This window comes from Atheta coriaria, unplaced genomic scaffold, assembly GCF_025399875.1.
Source record: "Atheta coriaria isolate IRGN ID8LTWV9N9 unplaced genomic scaffold, Caltech_Dcor_3.1 hic_scaffold_4_pilon, whole genome shotgun sequence".
Classification (NCBI taxonomy): Eukaryota; Metazoa; Arthropoda; class Insecta; order Coleoptera; family Staphylinidae; genus Dalotia; species Dalotia coriaria.
In genome coordinates this window covers 138,805-158,678 of record NW_027045446.1, presented here as the reverse complement: position 1 = coordinate 158,678, position 19,874 = coordinate 138,805, and the positions used below count along the sequence as shown (strand labels likewise).

Below are 19,874 nucleotides of genomic sequence, written 5' to 3'. Positions count from 1 at the left end.
AAAGACGTGCATGCGATAAGAATACTTTATGTTTCTAACTATTCAAAACTTCATTGATCATGTAATTCATCAATATATTGTCATTATCAACTTGACCCATCAGAGTTGGATGCTTTTGCATTTCCATACAGAATCCCATCATATTATAATATATATGATGTAGTTAATATGCAAATTGACAAAGTCTAATGCATTGGACCAAAATCGAATGACAATGATGAAGTCGGTGCGGCGCTGGTCGAATTGAAAATTCAATTAAAGACGAGCCGAGAACGGTGGGTCTACCTGGCGAACTGGTGCGGCTGGCGAATGTCTTTCATTAAATGGCCGATGACGACCTTTGTACGCCCGCCGTCGAATCGAACAATGCAGCCAGACATTGGCATACGGTGCGAGATAATTGATACAACGACGAATGTATCATTCAATTAGCGTGCGGAATCCATGACACAATACAACATCATACCCGGAATAAAAGTTAATAGCAAAAAATGTACAAATTTGATTTCTTCAAATGATTTTTTGGAATGCATTCATGTCTTATCAATATATTGTATTTTTATATGAGAAAATGGTTGTATTATTACCTTTTAAATTGAAATATTGTGTCACTACTTTTGAACAATGCAATCATTGCGCTTTAACTTATTTTTTTCATTTAAAACATAACCTTAAATTTTTAATTCAGTTATGAGCAACACAATAGGTTACCAAATACACACCGTACAACTCGACACAAGCTCTTGTTCAATGTGATACTTAGTACCCTTATACAACATAAACTAGCAATAAAAGTTTAAATTTAACTGTGCACTTTGAACAGAGAATATTTTAATTCTCGAAAGGCAATATTTTGATATGAAATTATTTAAAAATTCAGTAACTTATTAAAATGTAAATTTTGTAGGTTATCCATTTGTAATAGCTTCATCTATGGTAGTCAGGTTATGAGTTAATCGCATGTAATTCTTAATATCACCGAGATATGCGACGGGGATGATGAAATTTGTCTAGTTTGCGCTCGGTGGCGGAAAGTGGAACGAAGCCAAGTCGAGAGAACATGCGGTCACCCACAACGCCATGCACACGGCCAGCGATGATGTCGCCGCCGACACCGCCGCCCGCCTCAATTCGTCCGGCCGATGCGCGCAAACATTTACTTCCCACAAGCATAATAACGTCATATTACCGTGTGGCGACATGTCCACACTCGTTCGTAAGTACAACATATATCCACAACACACGCCCACACACATGATAAAACTGTCGCTAAAATACTCATTTTCAGGCGATGCCCCAGACACGCGCACTTGTTGGCACCGAACCGGATTAATACAGATATACCGTACACCCACAAAGTGCAAGCGAATTGTGAATGACACGGTCAATTTAATCAGCATCACTCAGAGCTTATACACCACTCGCGGATTTTACACATTATGCCTGCTGATGATGTGGATGATTCATTTCTGAAGCGAAAATTGGAGCACGCACCTGCGCGGCTGGTGGGAAACGTCCACAGGTTTGAGTGACAGTAAATAACGTGTTCGATTGAGGGTAGACGCTTGAGCATCTGATGCATTAATCTGCACTTGCTCTTATCGGCGGAACTCGTGTCTGCCGTCATGCGCCCAAGGCGACGATGATGTGCACTTTATATTGTGATTAATGGAAACGATTTTCTATAGCGGACATTTATGCTGTAATCCATTTAGCGTAATTTATTGCAATATTGGTGTACCGCTCAACTAACTTCGTTGAATACATTTGTGAAGCGGTGCGTGCCTATTGTTTTATTGCTACACGCGAATTGCCACTCGTAAAACATCAATTGGAATTTGGGGTCGACCGACACCCAAATACTAGCAAATCTCTAAACCAAGGTTTAATTATTAAAATTTATGAGCTTGTTTGATACCATGATACATACCACCCACCAAATGTAATAGCTGAAATCATCGATCATTGAATTTTGACAAATTGAGGTTATATACTATGATCTATCTATTAATTTAGTGGTGTTTAGTTTTTTTATGCATCGCATGGTCGAGTCATTAATCAAATTCAGCCGCGTGTGTGGTGAAAAAAAGAACAACGCAAACATATTATAAATTTTCAAACACAGACCTTTTTTAGGCCGTTGTTGTGGGTTGGATATAAGCGAGGGTTGCACTGGACGCAAATTCCATTAATATTTGAACCGAATTGCAGAGTGTGCGGTTCAAAAACAAAAACATTTTTGCAGTGCAAATATTTAGCACGCATATTTCAAATAATACATAAAACAATGATTTAATTACATTCATTAAATAATTAAATATTATAACCGATTAGTGAATATTCAAACGTTGAAAGAGTGTTTCTAAAGATAGATTTTTAGGTTAGGATTTCTTGCATCTCTTGACAATAAAAACTAAGCCTTCGCGTATAGATAGCGAACTTTTACAGACAACTGTCCGCGTGCATTCGAGAAAACTTTGGTCGTCGGTGGATATTTGTGCGTAACCCGCAACTCGAAAAAGAAAAAGTTTACCGCCGTACCACTGGATCTGAGTTTGATTTAATTATAAAATTCTTAACGATTATCGACATTTCTAATTCTGTGTCTGGGCTTGTAAATGTGTAAAATTTTACATTCTAGTTTGTAAGTTGGAGTCGCGTTGAGTTGACGTGCGAGACGCTGCTCCTGAGCGCATCCGTTTTGAAAGGATGCCGCGCTGCAGGTCGTAGCAATAATAATACGGCCATCAGTGCGGAAAACAACGAACGCACACAAACGCGACAATAGGGACCTTTTCAGTTGACCTAAATCGGGTTTGCTCTCGTTCTGGTTTCGTTTCGCGACGCGCCTCGCGACCGTGTCTCGCACCTACGCCGCACGTGTATCGCAGCGTGTTTTTGCAGTGTGATTAAACCACCACAAGTGCTCCCATCCACTTGGCACCACCGGCGTGGTGGAGTGTGGTGGTGGTAGCGCTGCTTCACTATCCTGCTGACACGAGTACGCTTGTGTGCGTAATCCTGCCGCGACCTGCCGGAGTTTCCCGGAGAATAGGTTACTCTCGCGTGCGTTTGTAGGGCGAACGACGCCGAAAAGTAGGGGATGATCGATAACTGGCAGGCTGGATGGCTGCTGGATGGTGAAAGCAGGCCGTAGAAGAGCGCCAGGTACAACCTTCCGACCTGTACTACATTTTCAAACTAGTTTTACTCCCATACGAACCAATTTGCGATTAATATACATCAAATAATAATAAAACCATAACATTTATATTATTTTATCAAAAATTTAGCTAAAAAATAACAATTCTAATTTTATGTTGGTAAATTATAATTTTCTAATGATATAATCATTATCTACTACAAATTGCTGAATTTAAGTGCCACTTGAATCCGAAAATCATCGAGTGTTCACTTAAGACCACAATGGCTATCCGTCAAACATTAACTCGAATAAATATCCTGATTAACAATCAAGTTTAATTCTTACGATGTTTAGAATAAAACAGCGTCGATCTGCGTGACGCTCCCGACCATTGGGCGCCCAATTAATCGCGGCCAGTTTAGTAGTCCTTCGTCAGGATCTGACTCCACGCAGCACGCATGTCGCCGGTCTTTATGTCCTCCATGTTCCGATCATAATAAGCCGCTCGGCGGTTTTATTGTGTTGTTAGGGTATTCCGCTTTTATGCGTACGCTTTCGCGCGCGATAAACTCGATTGGCTCGTACGGAGAATAATACTCTGCTTCGTTCGTGTTTGCCACTTCGCGCCGGATATAAGATATCAAGTGCTGTCGTTATGGCGTCGCGCGCGGCGAGCGCTTAATTGAATCAAGGTGCGAGCCGTCCTCGTGTCGCCAAACGAATTAACTTCGGGGCGCATCCACCACGGCGTCGAGATAAGATTATCTTGACACGGCACGGCAAACATTTGAAATACGTCAAACTATTATGACTTTTATATACGAATTGCAAAGGAGATTATCTCACAGTCGACGTTTCTTTCTTTATCTCGGTATTAAGATTATAAGACCAGAATAATGTGTAAACATTACATCTATAACTTAATTATGATAAAGTGGATGCTAATATTATGTTACCACAAACGGCTGTATATAAAAGACAGTTTAAATTTTAACCTAGGAACGTAGAATGTGGAACGTGAAATTCGTTTTGAATTGCCTCCCCATGAAACTGTTCCAAATGCCTGTTGAATAGCATTAAATATTGAGAAACCTTAAAATTTTTAAAACCACTTAACCTCAAATATGCACCTTTTAGATCAGAGGCACGAATACTGATATTAGCTGTCTGAAATCTAAAATATTGAACTTGTTAAAACTTGTTCGCGAAATTAATGCGCAGATAAGTGCTTAAGGGGTATTAATACACGTCAGTGTCGAGTGATACGATTAGCAAAGACACGCTGAGCGAATCTGCGTCGTGAAGATTCGCACCTTTCGCCGCCGTCGAGTGGCAGCTAATATTAATTTACCTCCATTAGTCCGTAATTAGCCCGCCTGTCCGCGGCTGAAGGAAAATATCAGCAGCCGCGCAAGAAGTGCAACCGATATCGATATCGATTGTGTGCGAGGCGCAAGAAGTTGCGGGGCGCGTAAATTGAGTAGTCCTCCGACGAAGTTGTACGAGTGTGTAATACAATAAGTGGCGGCGCGGGACGGCGGCACGTTATAAGTCGCTAAGAGGATGATGATGTGTATGTGTTTGTCGATGTATTTGTGTGATATCCCAGCATTCGAACTGCGACGCCGTGTGCAAATTATAAAGTCTATTAAACTTATCCAATTTACGGCGAATGACTGGCAAAACAGGCCACGCCGATTCGAAAACGATCGCGCTAATCGTTGACGGAAGTTGCGGGCCGCAGCTTCTGCTTACAAACATCCTACTTAGCTCGCGACTAATAGTCGATATATCACGCATCGCGCTTGGAAATTAGCGGGTGTGACTTTTCGGCGGTGTGTGAACAACCGTCGTTTGTCACCTGAAACATTTCCACAATTTGTGTCATTAATTCTGTTATTTCCTCTTTACATTTACGCATACTCTCAATAATTACAAGGGAAAACGAGGAAATATATACCTACAAATTCTTTTTTGGCAATTAGGCATTTATTTTTAAATTTCCGTTACTAAAATTTAATGCTTTAAAAACTAACTGACGTGATTTAATAAGTGTAATACAATTTTATCTATATAACCTAGAAACATAACCTTAAAACAAAAGAAATGATTTAACTTGAAAGAAACTCACTTCCGAGCGTGGTTGTATTTTCACTTAGTAAACTACTGAATAAAGCCACATTTTAAAAAGAATTTAATAGACCCAAGAGTCCTGCGCATCTTGGCTTCCATGAGTTCAAAGGTTCCCGGCGTCCTCGGAGTTATGGCGCTTCGCGATTACGGAACGACGCAACTTTCAAAGAGCGCTGTTCCCGGAGAAAGCGGCGGAAGGATAAAATGTGTTCGCTGCGAGGCGACGCGATGGATTATAATAATATTGTTCGATGGTGTCACACGCCACACTGCGATGACACTCGCGAAACACCTGGACCTTCACTCAATCATCTTTACAACGATGAAAATGAAATGTCCTTTAGATTTATAAGATATTTTCTATTAAAATTGAAGGTAAATATTTATTTTGAAGCTTTGCTGAAAATTATTTCGTTCCGAGAATGCGACGATTGTGAATCGAGGTCGATCGTACACGTTTGTGATACACGTGCCGTGCGACACGGCACGCTTCTACACGCGCACAAAATGGCTAACAATCGAAGATACAATAAATAATGAGCTAAAGCTTGTTGAATTGTTTGCATGGCTCGGTTGAGCCTTCAATCAATTGCCCGTTTGCATACACATGCTTTTTCTAGCGCAAAGTGAAAATGCGTAATTTGCAGCGCAGAAAAAAAGCCCCACTCAATTATTCCAATTGTTTCGTTCCGGTCCAATAATGATTCGGACAAATTTTCATTAAAACAGCAGGGTGGAATTGTTGATTGTGGATTCGAGGGTAACAAATCGACGATGATAATCGCACACGCGCTTTTAGGGTTGGTTTCTGTTGTTGTGCGCAAGTAACGAGCTTTTCAATAGTGTTTTAATGGCGAAGTAAAAAGGTAGAACCTTTCTTTACAAAGCTATTAGGTTTTGTTGATCTCTTCGCGTCCGCTGGGGAAGCGAAATAAGAGTCGCGTAGTCCTAAACGCCATAAAAATCTCCGGGGGTATATAAAAGCGCGTCGAGCGGCGCGGCGAGGCTCAACTGGCGATAAAGGCAAGGATGTCGGCGAAAACTCACGCGAGCAAAGAGGGCAAACTGCAAATAAGGACGAAAATCAATCTGAAAATGCGGCCGGTGTTCTTGCAATTTATGTATTTTTGTCTACCTCGTGTTGCTCATTGTTGTCCTATTTAAAGTGAATTATTTTTTCGGATGTTTCGAATAATTAAGGCTTAGAGGCGCTTGCGGCCGGGCTGTTAAGCTCTCGTAAAATCGAGGACAAATTTTACTTTTGTCTGGAGGTTGTGTACGGCGCGGATTTGCGGTTATTGCAGCAAAGGATTAGGTTGTTTTGTGAAGGCCCGTCGACTTGCACAATATTCTCTCGAGTTTATGCCACACATTATTTCATCCTTATTGGTTTCGCACAATGCCAAAAGAAGGCAAATAAACATGACGGGCACTCGTAAATCGTAGCGGACAAGGGGACAAGGTAAATGAGGTCTCAACGTGACGAAGAATAAAAGAGCGCGCCCGACGGACAGTATTAATTTTGTTCGCGCGCCATCCATCTACACGAAAAGTCGTTAACTAAATCCTTGTCAGGGTGGTGGTGGTGGGTGTAGGGAGCGTACCTTGCAGTCATCGCATTGGTGCTTGATGGAGTACTTCTGGCCGCAGTCGTAGCGGTACAGCACCTCGGCGAACTCGCACGAGATGCGAGCCGCCAACGCGTCCACCGCCAGGAGGGCGTCCAGCATGCGGGTGCACGTCGCGGCATCGTCGAGCGCCTCCGCGGGCAGGGCCGAGTCGACCGCGTGCTCGCAGCAGTGGCGCACCCGGAGCGCCCGCAGCCGGCGCCGTCTGTCCTCGGGCTTCACTCCTTCGCTGCACACCTCCTCTTTGTGCGATTCTTTCAAATAATTTAAAAGGCACTGAGTAGTACTGTTGTTGCTGGGTGGGCAGGGCGGACAGAAGGGCCCGGGGCTCCACATGTCGGAGCACGCGCCCTTCAGGTCAGTCGCGCTGGCGGGCTGCATGAGGTCGCACGCCGATAGCCAGGGATTGATGAGCTTGAGCTTGTCGTCCTTTTCGTCCGGAATGAGCGGCGGGGTGGCGGCGAACGCCAAGGCGGCCATCAGGAGCAGCGACAGGCCCGGCGGGGCCCGGGGCATTCTGCGGGGCAGGGCGCGGTGGCGGCTCGGTAGTCGGCAGCTACGGGAGCCGGGAGCATCGCTGCGGGCGGCCGGAGTGCCCCTCGCGGCTCCGAACGCCCCGGGGCCGAGTGCCGGGGCCCGCTAGGCCGCCCGCGTGCGGGCCCCCCACAGCCCTCGCTCATGCTGCATGCTCGCCAACGCCGTCGCCGGTGCACATCACATCACTGCACTACACACTAGACGCTCCCGCGGTGGGCCGCCATCTTGAGAAGGTTCGGTGGTCACAGTCCTTCCCGCCCGGGCGCGAGCTGTGCCGGCCGTCTCTCGCTCGACACTGTCGCGGCCGCGCCGCGGGCCGACGCAGGCGCAGACGCGCACAGATCGATAGCCGCCCCCGAATCAATCGCGCCACCTCGCCGCCGCGGCCGGTGCGTGCCCGCATGCCGCGCGCGCCGCCGCCGCCTCTCGGGCCCCTTCGGCCGCGCTCGGCCCTTTCCGCCGCCGCCACGCGTTTCGCCACGCGGCCAGGTGAGATCGTAGCAGCAGCAGCTCGCCACTCGCCACTCACTTCTGCCAGTCTTGCCACTCTCGCCGCCGTCGGCCAACTGCCCATGCTGAGGCGGCCGCGTCGCGCCCAAACGCCAGCGGCCCATTCATGCGCCGCCGCCTGCCACCTCCACCGCGCCGCCACCCAATAAAACTCGCTCTCGCATTCATTTACGCTCTTTATTCATTAATATTTACACAGGAGTTAATAATACCTACTAAAAATATGTCGTACAAATAGTCATTAACAAATCAATCGTTGCTTGCTATCATATGAGACAACAGCAACAACTTGGTCGTGCCCCCGCGGGCAGTATTAAAAATATATACTTTCGAACACACCATGTTTAGCATCCCGGACCCAATCGAGCATTTTATTACATCACATAATACGTATCAGATGCCAGCTTCTTCTTCCACATCTTCACCTTCGCATTCACATTAACCTGACGTTAGTTGTCCAAACCCGACTGGGGCACCAAAGTGCACAAACGTGTGTTGGGTTAAGATCACACGATTATTAAAAATAGTCAGTCGTTTACAAAACGAAACCGAGACGTCGTCGCCCGTCCATTTTATGTGTTACGCAGACTTAAGGAAAAACAGTACTAAAAACGATACGATCGCCGTAAGGGTACACGATGCGGCGAGTTGATGAGATCCCGAATCGGGTGCACGGGGTGCTCCATCCGCGTGATAAATACCTACAACACACAAAAATTACTTACAAAGCTATTCCAACATACACCACAAACACATCACATCATATCAAATTAGATTATGTGACTTCTCAAAAACGTAACATAAGCAATGAAAGTGATCAGTGAACGAAATTGAATTTTTATTTTTAAAACAACATCCAAAGCAGCTCGTTGTTATTATTTTGATTATTCTCATTAATAAATTTCGAACGCCACCAAATATGAGCAAATGAGGAAATTTTGTTACGCAACGAGCAAAAACTTACATTTTTATCCAAGTGTTTGTAAACCAATTAAATATTTTTAGAAAACGTAAATAATTCAAATTAAAACACAACCAGATTTTTTTCATAACTTAATCCTAGGTATGTGGGCGTACTAACTAGAAAATAAAGAGTTGCAACCTACATATCAAACGAACGCACTTCTTGTCGATTATGGATAAGAGTGTGTGATGTGTCGCAATTCTAATGTCCGCTGGCTGGACGGTATTTGTACTCTGGAATATATCCACGTCCACGTTTAGTCCAACCAAGTCGTCGTAAAACTATTTACAAAATCTGGTTAAATTATACCATAACCAAACTTTTAGATTGATTTCAGCTTGCATCTTATATACAGCTTTAGCATGCTAGTGATGCGTGTAAAACAAAAGAAACTCAACTACTAAGTGAAAATATCTATACATTGTAAATTGGCTCTATAACTACATACTAAATTAATTAATCAGTGCTCGTATAAGTACTTTGTGAAAAAATAATTATGAGTGTAAGGTGAGATGGTTAGCAAACAGAACAAAAAAAGCATGCACATATACATACACATATTGTCAATTAATCGATTAATTAGTTCGTTAATCAATTATTTTTGCTGAATGGCGGAGGAGAGAGACGACATTAATGGGTTACAATACGTAGTTAGTAATTCGATGTTAAGCGATACCTGAAAAATGATCAGTACCTGCGTCCAAAGAGCTATCGAAGTCTCCGGGTGAATTGTTGCTGTCGTCGCTCTCATCCGCCTCGCTTATAAAACCAAGGGTACCTATCGTGCCACGTGGTGCTTCTTTGCACCCGAACCACCAGTGAGCGGTGGAACGTGGGAAGGCAGGATTGGTGTTTTCTACGGCGAAGGCACGATCATTGAAGCGGTAGTATGCGTTGTCCTTGAAGAAATATGTGTAGCCATTTTTGTCCTTGAAGGCAGCGTCCAAACCGTTCGGTAGGCCTTGCCAATTGGAGATTGGTTTCGGGTAAGCGGACTTTACAGGTGGGTGCAGTGTTGGATCAAATCGCCAGAATTTGGAACCTAAAATAGTTTGTATATTAGAAACTTGTTGGTAGGCGGGTGTGATATCATTTACCTTTGTAGAAATATATTTTACCATTTCCTGTCCAGACTGTTGCTGCATCAATGTCATCAGGAATACCAGCAAATCCAACACTAATATCCTTGGGATAGTTGCCGTCCATTTTGCTATCAACATATCGCCAGTATTGTTTTCCTTTAAAGAAGTACGTCTTTCCGTTTTTATAGGTAAAGGCAGCATCAATGTTTCCTGGGAGCCCTGGCCAGCTTTGAGCAATTTTCTTTGGGTAACCATTCAGGACACTATCTTCAGTCAATTGATAGTATTCATCACCTTTGAAAACAAACGTCCTACCGTCATGGGAGTTAAAGATAGTGTCAATTTTGGAATCTTTGCATAATTTATTGCTGGTAGGCCCAGGTGCCGATGGACTGTTGGTCGAATCATCATCACTACTGCCCCATGAAGGACTTCCACCGCCTTTGCTTGTCTTTTGCGTTTTCTTACCGTACAATGCCTGTATAGCTTGTACATCATCATCATCCAAATCGAAATTTGGATCATAGCCTCGATAGAAAGGTGCCATTAAGGCTTCTCGCACGTCCGAATGGCTCAAACCAAGAGAATGCCCAAACTCATGAGAAGCCACCTGAAGGAGACTAGTTCCCTTATATTCACCAATAGTCCAGATCTCTTCGGCATCAAAATGAGCATCACCGCCATAAACCGGGAAATAAGCATGAGCCAAGGTACCGCCTGGTCCATCAAAAGGATCACCATCGCCATGCTCACCAGCCTCAAAACGGATTTCGATGTGCACCCTAGAAGATGGCGCCCTGCTTGACGGCGTGAATGTGAGGTCTGTATACCTTGACCAAACATTGAAAGCTGTCTGGATGGCTTTATCTACGTCGTTGCGCTTTAATTTTTTCGGATACTTGGTAATTTTGAACACCAAGTCCTTCACCTTCCATCTGCTGCCTTGCAGCGCATAACGCTTGGAACGCTTGTCATTTCCTGTACCGACTTTATCTTGTACACCACACCTGGGAAGACTCATAGTTTGAACGGTTTCATCGTCCAAAGAACCTGAAATCACATGAATTTAATCTCACATTCAATAAACATAATTTGATGTATGTTTGGTTGCCAATATTATAACGAGTTGATATAATTTCATCAACATCAATGTTGAATTATTAAGACATGGCTCCGCATTCTCGGTTGTCAGCTTGTCAACAGTCAACAACAGTTATTAATAAAAGTGTAAACTGCATGAGTAACACTTGTCATTTCTTTGTTTGTGTCGCCGTCGTTTAGCGCAACCTTCACCCACATGAATTTCGCCAAGTGTACAATTTTTAATATTCTGATAGTTACAAGTTATGACTACTCGTCAGTTTATTACACTATGAGTAATTTGAATTAAGTAACATTTGTTATTGCATTATACCCAAGTGCAATATGCTGGTCAGAAATAAACGCTTAAACAATATTTTACTCACCAGTGACGTTTAATCCAGCGAAACTTTGAAAATCTGCAATGGCTGATGAGAATTTATCATGATCCACAATGGCACTCGAATTAAATCTTGATTTTGGTATGTATCCAAATTGTGAGAGATATAACTAAAATAAAAATCATACATTTTAATAAATTTATTCAGCTAGAAATACCAATATATACTATAATATTCAAAAAAGCTGAGTCACCAATAAACCAAACAAAACCAGTTTTAAAGTTTTTTTTTTGCGAGACATGACGGTGAGTCTATGAATGAGTGCGTAATATGATGCTTAATAGAAATCTGTTTTCTTAGTAATCGACTTATGAGTCAGTCCTAGGTGTTCATTCATAAAAATTCGTGTGCTGTTAATTGTTGATAATATCACACACCAACACTTCAATAAATTAGTCATCAATTTGTTCAATTTGTTTATTAAACAATTGTAAGCTCTTAAAGTTTGTTTCGTCAAGGTTAACTATCAACTATTACGAAAAGCACCTAATTAAAAATCAATACTAAAAGTAATGTTAATAGTAGTTTAATGACACGTGGGTTTAATGTGATTCCAACAATAATATTACAAGCAGGTGAAATGTGTAAATTCGAAAAATTCAGAGTATAAATGCAGGACAAATATTTGTCTACATATCGATTTCATATTATGGTATGATAATAATATAATCAATAAATTTAACAAAAAAGTAATTATTGGACCCCTGAAATTGGAGACGTAAATAAATACCAAAGAATTTAAACAGAAAATACTTGGTATTTATGCATACTGAACAAATAGTCAAGCACAAGTATTTTAATGATAATTAACCAATTTGCATACAAATTGTGTGGATCGAAATGATTAAATCGTTATTTTTGCACGCTCCGTGCGAATTATTGCCGCGTGCCGTCACATTTCACAAAATAAAGCTTTTAAGATCCTGGATGGATACCTTCGAATTATTATGATGCGCATCTTTGCAGATTAGCCATCAAGATAGCACGATCTCAAATTTCAATAACCAATAATAATAATAGTCATCATCGCTGCATTCCAACCCAATGCGAAATATTCCAATAAATATGCAAAAAAAAAATCTCTTGTGCTCACGACCAAATTGTTTACAATAAAAAATATCAATTTATCTGAATGCTTAATATTTACTTTTGTTATTGGTATAGAAATCTGGCAATAATATGATTAATGGCATAAAAATCATTATTTGCATGAGTCACATTGTTTTAATAAATAGATAAGAAGTTATCATAAACAAATGATAATTTGGGCGCAAAACAACCAAGATATAACTTACTTTTATACTTAGATTATCGATAAAACATACATAAATGGTTTTTAGATGTTTTTGTGTGTGTTTTATTGGTAAATATTAATATTGCGTTGTTTTTTGCTATCAAATCAATAATAACACAGCATATGTATTTATTTTTATTCTAAATTGTTATTTATGCAACACCCAAATCTGCAACAACCGAATTTCAAACATTTGCGTCAATCTGTAGACATGCGACATACTGACACGATTTTTGCGCAACCAACTTATGAAATATCGGCCATTTTGTGAGTCGTGTAGGTTTAGTCGATAATAGTAATGTTCTATACTTTTATATACTGCACGCAATAAATTAGGTAGCACACTATTTTCAATGTCAAGGTTTCCCTCTCATTGTCCTTTTAATTTAACAAGTTCTACTTTTTCCAACCCTTTCAACTGTTTAGTAATGTGAAAATGTTTTCCAGATAATGGTGTTCTATGTGTTAGCAATAAATTTCTTTGTGGTTGTTGACACATTAATATTGACCTTTGCACGCATGTTGCATGCCATCGCGGTGTTTGTGTTTTTATCGATCGGAAACGTCCTTTTGAATTTTAATTTTAACAATTGCTTGCGTACCCCGCACGTGGAATTTTTCGTGTCGGTGCCGCCGTGTGCCAGCGCATCTCATTGGCGCACCTAATAAATATCTCTCCTCTGGTTAGGTTAGCAATATTCGGACAAACAGCCCCGACAAACAAATGAAGATATTCCAGCCGGCGACGCATCATGAATGTTTGCGTTCTTTTTATTCGTTTGCTTCTTTTATTATGCAAGTGCGACTGCGGCGGTGAACACGATGCGTTGCTTTAGGCCGAGTCATTGTTTTTCTCGCCGCCTGCATATAAAATTACATTTTTATGTCCCGCGGTCGTTGCCGGCGCATTGTGTGTCTCTTCTGCGTCGATTGTCGACCTTTGCGATATTCCTGCCGTTCCTGACTCATTTGAGGAAAGCAATTTACATCGTGTTTCACGATTAATGGCGTCATTATGGCGTGGGTGGCGGGCGCAAGCATACTGATCTTGTTTTCGGCCTTCAACGTCCGTCGCCACATATCACAAACAAACTGCATATATTTATATTCATAAATTTACAGGAATCAAAGAGTTGGTTATAAAAACAACACCGAAATATGTTTATTTAGTTGCCTAGTTTAAAATGTTTGCTTTAGAATAGTTTACAATTGAATTAGCGGTTCATGTTGTGTTTGCACACAGGAAATGAGCAAGTGACGAGTCATACAGCTTCCACGCACAGCAATCAACAATGCTTTACACTTTGCAGCATCGCTTTGATCTTGCTTATAACACATACAAACACACATGGCATGCTATGTTTAAGAACCTCTATTTGTGTTATATTAAATACAGAAGTTATGTGTATGCAAGATGAATCAGTCATAACGATAGAACGTCTGTAAAAAAATGTATGTAGCAAGAGATTTTGTTTAAAAAATGAGTCACAATTTATCATTTCAAGTGGAAATTTTAGATTATTTATTTTATATCTGTCGTAGTTAGTTTATTGCTTTTGTGACTCATCACTACAACTAAAAATTATGGAATATTAGATTTGCCCGCGAATCATGTTGAATAAGAAGCAATCTAACTAATTACTTTCTTGTTTTTGAACTTATTATGCGCCGATGTTCAATTTTAATGGTAACGTATAGAGATTGAATATTAATTGCGATACCAACTTTCATCCCTTATTTTATACCCTTCAAATTATATTTTTGCATCACCTTCTATTACTTGTCCAAAAATATCTCTATAACAAAATTGACTCTCAATGTTATTAGGCACAACAAATAAAGAATGTATATTTGCAAAATATAGTCAGAAATAAATATATTCTCTTCACACGTAAAAATCACATTAATTGTAGTTGGATATTTGCCACAACCTTGACCTACACGCTACTTTATTATTACTAAGTGAGCACAGTGTCAACACTCCTATACTTTGCTGATATCCATTTCATAAGTTAGCAATGTTGTACACTACTCATATTACATATTACTACGATTTTACTATTAGCCCACAGTTTACGCATGAATTACCGTACGCCAACCATTTACAAATTTACATAAATCAGCATAGCGTTATGGTTTGGAGCTATGATTCAATTTTTGCAAATTTGCGGTTTGCCTTATAAATTCCATCTTGCGGCTACACTTCCACCTTCCACCTCAACAATTGTTAGATTAACACGAACTTTGTGTGCATCAAACGTAAATTCACATGCGTCATCAATACTCCACTAAAATTTTATTTATTGACATTTTATTGTTAATTTTAATACGACAATATATTTATAATGCGGTGACAAATGCACGTCGTATGAATAATTCATACAAGTTGTACATTTCGGTGAGTTTGATGGTCTGATGGAGTTGAACCACGTTGATTCTTTTGTGCAAACGCGTTTTATTGCGCTAGACTATATAAATACAATATGAACCAAAATAAAAATAACATTGCCCTGTGTCTGTGTGTGGAGTTACACATTTCGGTTGACCACTGTTCGTGCAGGTTGACATTGAGTCTTGGCGCGGTTCATTGCCATTGTCATTAATGCCATTACGAGTCGGGCGCCCATACCGAAAGCGTTCATTTTTCATGAACCCACTCGGAAAGTAATTTATGTACGTAAGGAAAGCATTCGATAAACAAATTACGAGTTCACAAGTATTTACCCGGCCAGGAAATAAACGGGTGTGAAAATTACACTCTGTCAAGTTCAACGTCGTTATTATTAAATGCCACATTACGAAGGACCTCCTAGTAATTATTAATTAATTAAATTGTGTGAAAGAATTAGATTATCCACTGAAAGTTAAAAGTTTCTCAATGTTAAATAACATTTCGTTTATAATTTAAGCCCTTTCACCTAGCGGACAATAGATTATAAATAATAATGACAGTAAAAATTTAATTAGAAGTTTTTTTTTTCATTTGACGCCAATATAAGTCTTTGTTCACAATTGTTTTGTGCGCCCGGAAGAGATGAAACTGTGTGTTGTGCGTCGTCGAGACGTCAAGACACAAGACTAAGTACATACACTAGTATCATATTAATAACTAATGACCTTTAGTTGATGACCTCGCGAAATACGTGGCTATAGAGTTATTGTTACGATATTACTTACTGACTGATTCATTGGTTTTATTTGTATTAATGTGGCAACAAAACACAAAATAATAAATTAATCATAAAACATTTATCAAATTTAACGTAGATATAGATTAGAATTTTTATCGTCTCTGCTTATGTTGTGATAGGTTAACTAAAAATATGTGTGTTATATTCAACCCACCAAGCATATGTGCCTATGCTTTGACTTCACATGTATACTAGTAGAACATACAATTTTAATATAACAAATAAAATGTTTGTTAATTCTGTTAAATAAAACCCGTAATAATGTAGCCCTGAACCCGCACAATCACAAATCACTCTTCCACAGGAAATGTCCAACCTGTGAGATTTGATCTAATATCTAATGTGACATTGCATTTGTTCGCCAAAGGTTAACCAGAGCTAATGCATTGCACGCGAATTCATGAGTTCAGCAACAAAAAAATGTTGCCATTCAAACGTCAAATTTATACGCAAAATTCATCAGCATGGAATAAACTGACAATATTTACCATTCCAAAGTATACAATCAGTAAAAATATATTAAATCATAACAATAGCAATCATTACATTTACATGCTTTCTGTATTCGTATCACATTCATTTGTCGGAAGCCAACGCGATGAAAAATCATCGCAACCTTCATCAAGGTCTGGCTAGCTCCGATCGAACTTCAAGGATTTGACAGTTAACTTTTGCTATCAACAACAAACGCATAGTAAATTAGAGAAAATATTATAAGTAATAAGACAATAACATTGTTAGTAAGTTTGATTGTACTTTGCGTCATCATCAATCTTAATAAATCTTCAAAACAAATTAAGCTCGACACTACAAAATCACTAAACTCGTTAAATTATTTTGTATACCATCGTGATGGTTGCAATTGTGAATTAAACGAAGGTGACAATTACGAATTCATTTGGATGAGCCAGCATGCTAAATGATGGCTCATCCTCGCATTCGTTTAATTACGCTCACGAGCGCGGAAACGCGTTTATATAATTAAATTCGTTACCTGTAACCAATGACGCCGATATCAAATAATTTAATACAAATGTGGAAACGCAGTTCATGGAAACTCAAAAATTTAAAAGCTTCAAATAATTAGCAGTTACAACATTTCCAGCTTTTTATAGGTCAAATATTCTTTAATACTTAATGCGTTTGGTTGTGTGACATATTAGTTTGGTAACCACTTCCTTTCCTTTAATTTTTTCATAGTTTAATCAGATAATATTCATACATTTTACATTAATTGTATAGTTATTGAATTCTGCTAAAACTGAATGAAATTATATAGTATTTTTAAGTGCGTCATCAGCCAAAGTAACATTTCTAATGACTTAGAAGACATCATAACCTCAAAATACCGTCCATCACAACTGTTGAGTGATGAGTATAAAATAAAGAGTCATTTGAGAAGTACGTACAATATATAAACCGGTATTCATTTGTGAATAAAAGTTATTAGAAGAATTATATTGAATCATTGATAATTATAGTTATAAATTAGTTTTGCGTGTGATGTATCAAGGTAAGGTAAGTTCACTAGACTATTTTTACTTCCATTACTCTCTATGCGCTATTTTTATACGAGATGTATGCAAAAATGAATCTGTTGCCATATATTTAATGTTTCATGCTACAAATTGCATGTTTGTCGAAGATAATGTATTGTTTGCACAGGTTGCAACCCAGCATACACGAGCAAACAGGCTAATATTAGACTAATATGGTTTTAGCATTTTATAGATTATAACCTATCAATGTGCCTATTCCTAGTAGGATAATCTGGTATCTTATAAATATTAAATTTATTATTCATTCAATGAGTCAGTTAGACTATCAACAAAATATCATAAAATGGTGTGATGCGTCAAAAACTAGCTGAAATTCAATTGTAGTAACGTCAAGTTGAGCAAAGATGCGTGCGTGTTTACCCGCTAGATAAACGCTTATCTGATAAGATATAAACATACCTAAACGATTCATCGTGAATAATAGAGCATTAAATTTTAAGTTAACGCAATTTGTTCTATTAAAATGTTAAAAATATTTACTTTGCATTTGAATGTAAGTTTAAGAGGTTACAACTTTTGTAATTTCACAAAGTCGCATTTACATATTCTGGGATTCTAGGTACTTGGCGCCTCGGAATTCAAATGAGAATTCATCGCGTGTCTGGCAAAGTGAATAAAGCCCAATGCTGATAATTCACAATGCAAATTTACCCGGTGTTTAACAAAGAGTCTACGACAAAGTAAATTTAGCCTCAAAGAAATTACAAACAGCAACTAATCGATAAAACTTAACCTATAAACTTAACCTAACCTAACCTATGATGCCCCAAGTACCTGTGCTAAGTACATTGGCGTACGCTTTTTTTCGCGGCTGATAATATGATATCTGATAAGATATATATACCTGACATATATTTGATATTTGCAACGCACTGCAGGTAATGAGCTATTTCACGAATTAGTGAAATGAACACTTATTGTGTTTGAAATGAAATAAATGTTTTTTTTTTGTATTGACAAGGCAACAAGGTGGAGCTTATGTATTAACACACGTTCCTAATTCATTGTGTTTGATTTGTGTTTGCCCTTAGTCTCACATGGATGGACATATTTAAATCCGAAAACGTTTGGGCTCGGTTGGTGCGCGCCAATGGCGGCCACCATTGAATATTCAACGCGTTCAAACGCTCAGTGCAGAAAGTACAATCAATGAAAATCTCATTACACGCACACGATTTATTTGTATTTGTACACATATAGTGAATAAATTAATACAAATAAATTTATACCAAATATATGTTTATCGTGTTTTATCGTTTTTATGTGATTTAATAATACCTACACGTTTTTTTTATAAGTATTCAATTATTCCATGTTGGTTTATTACCTTAACCGACTGAACATGTTGCTAATACGTGTAATTTTCTAACGCAAATTGTTTAACAACGACAAAAACCAAACAGAAACTATAAAAACAATAAAACACGTAACTGAAGTTAAAGAATTGATTTAGTATTGCTCACAGGAGACTAAAAACACTCACTAACTACAAAAAGTGAATGTTATAATCAAATCGCGATGCACACAATTATTCACAATCTAACAAATTTATTGTTTTGTTGTTATGTTGTCTGTTGTCTGTATATTTAGTTAATTACTAATTACTAGGAAAATTATCACAACTTACTAGTGCTGAATTGTCATTGATGGGTGCCGCTTGGACATTGTGAACGAAGGAACTCACGAGGACTATCGATATAACACTCAGCCACATTTTAATTATTTTAATTTTTTCTTCTTTCCAAAAATTTAAAAGTTTTTTGTTTTGCTGGTTTAAAAATTAGTACATCCGCACTTTGGACTTTTCGAATTATATTTCTAGATCGTGCAACTGTATGATCACATTCACACGCTAAAAATGAGTAATCTCTTGGTGATTTAAAAATGTTGGTTGTGTCTCGCGGCTTCGATTCGAACGCCGCTGCTCGCGGATATGTACTGAGTCGCGACGTGCGACCACCACGCTTTTATTACCTACAGTAGACGGTAGTCGGCAGCGTATAATAATAATCGAACGGGGCGCACGAATCGAACCAGCGTGAGGTTGAAAAGTCTGGTTACGAAGAAATTCGATTTGGTTCATTTCGTTTAATCTGCATAACATCCAAGTTGTTGCTAAAATTTTGCGAAAAAAAACTTAATCATGTAATTTTTGCTGTCTAAAAATAATAAAATCATCTTTTTTTATTCCAAATTGAAATTTAAAGATGGTAAGTATTAATGCTCTAACTTTTTATAATCAAAATAAATTATAGCGTAACTTATTTATAACGCTCAAGGGACTATCGAGGAACAAAAAAATCCTATCTTTATATAAAAATTTCTCCAAAATATTAAGATACAATTAGTT

The 19,874-nt window shown here is 39.1% G+C and overlaps 2 protein-coding genes and 1 long non-coding RNA gene across 8 annotated transcripts in view; 1 reads left to right on the top strand and 2 right to left on the bottom strand.

The window, feature by feature from the left end:
- The window catches only part of LOC135790665 (uncharacterized), a 30,305-nt gene extending 22,819 nt beyond the window's left edge, over positions 1-7,486 (bottom strand). The window contains exon 1 of the mRNA XM_065300941.1: positions 6,883-7,486. Coding sequence (XP_065157013.1) covers positions 6,883-7,422 — 540 coding nt within the window. The 5' untranslated portion in view covers positions 7,423-7,486. The remainder of the gene's footprint in view (positions 1-6,882) is intronic.
- On the top strand, positions 1,134-1,780 carry LOC135790680 (uncharacterized). Its single transcript, XR_010547855.1, has 2 exons — positions 1,134-1,216; positions 1,289-1,780. It is a non-coding gene; the product is annotated as an uncharacterized lncRNA (long non-coding RNA).
- Positions 7,487-8,116: 630 nt separating the features above from the next.
- LOC135790579 (matrix metalloproteinase-14-like) lies at positions 8,117-19,483 on the bottom strand. Of its 6 annotated transcripts, none has more exons than XR_010547823.1 (6): positions 19,152-19,483; positions 11,466-11,589; positions 10,015-11,049; positions 9,612-9,959; positions 9,060-9,198; positions 8,117-8,654 (listed from the first exon to the last, which is right to left on the bottom strand). XR_010547823.1 is itself a non-coding variant. In XM_065300823.1 (5 exons), exons 1-5 carry the CDS (start codon positions 19,236-19,238, stop codon positions 8,533-8,535), a joined length of 1,716 nt encoding a protein of 571 aa, XP_065156895.1. In that variant the 5' UTR covers positions 19,239-19,483; the 3' UTR covers positions 8,117-8,532. The 6 variants fall into 6 exon arrangements, 2 of the variants coding, with proteins under 2 accessions (XP_065156895.1, XP_065156896.1); XR_010547824.1 differs by having other exon boundaries at positions 9,060-9,150; XR_010547825.1 differs by having other exon boundaries at positions 9,696-9,959.
- Between the last annotated feature and the right edge of the window lie 391 nt (positions 19,484-19,874).

Excerpts from the sequence above, each read along its gene's own strand:
- LOC135790579 (XM_065300823.1), bottom strand. The coding sequence starts at position 19,238 with ATGTGGCTGAGTGTTATATCGATAGTCCTCGTGAGTTCCTTCGTTCAC. Across the intron at positions 11,050-11,465 it reads CGCTGGATTAAACGTCACTG|GTTCTTTGGACGATGAAACC; the intron begins GTGAGTAAAATA and ends ATGTGATTTCAG. Across the intron at positions 9,960-10,014 it reads TAAAATATATTTCTACAAAG|GTTCCAAATTCTGGCGATTT; the intron begins GTAAATGATATC and ends AAACTATTTTAG.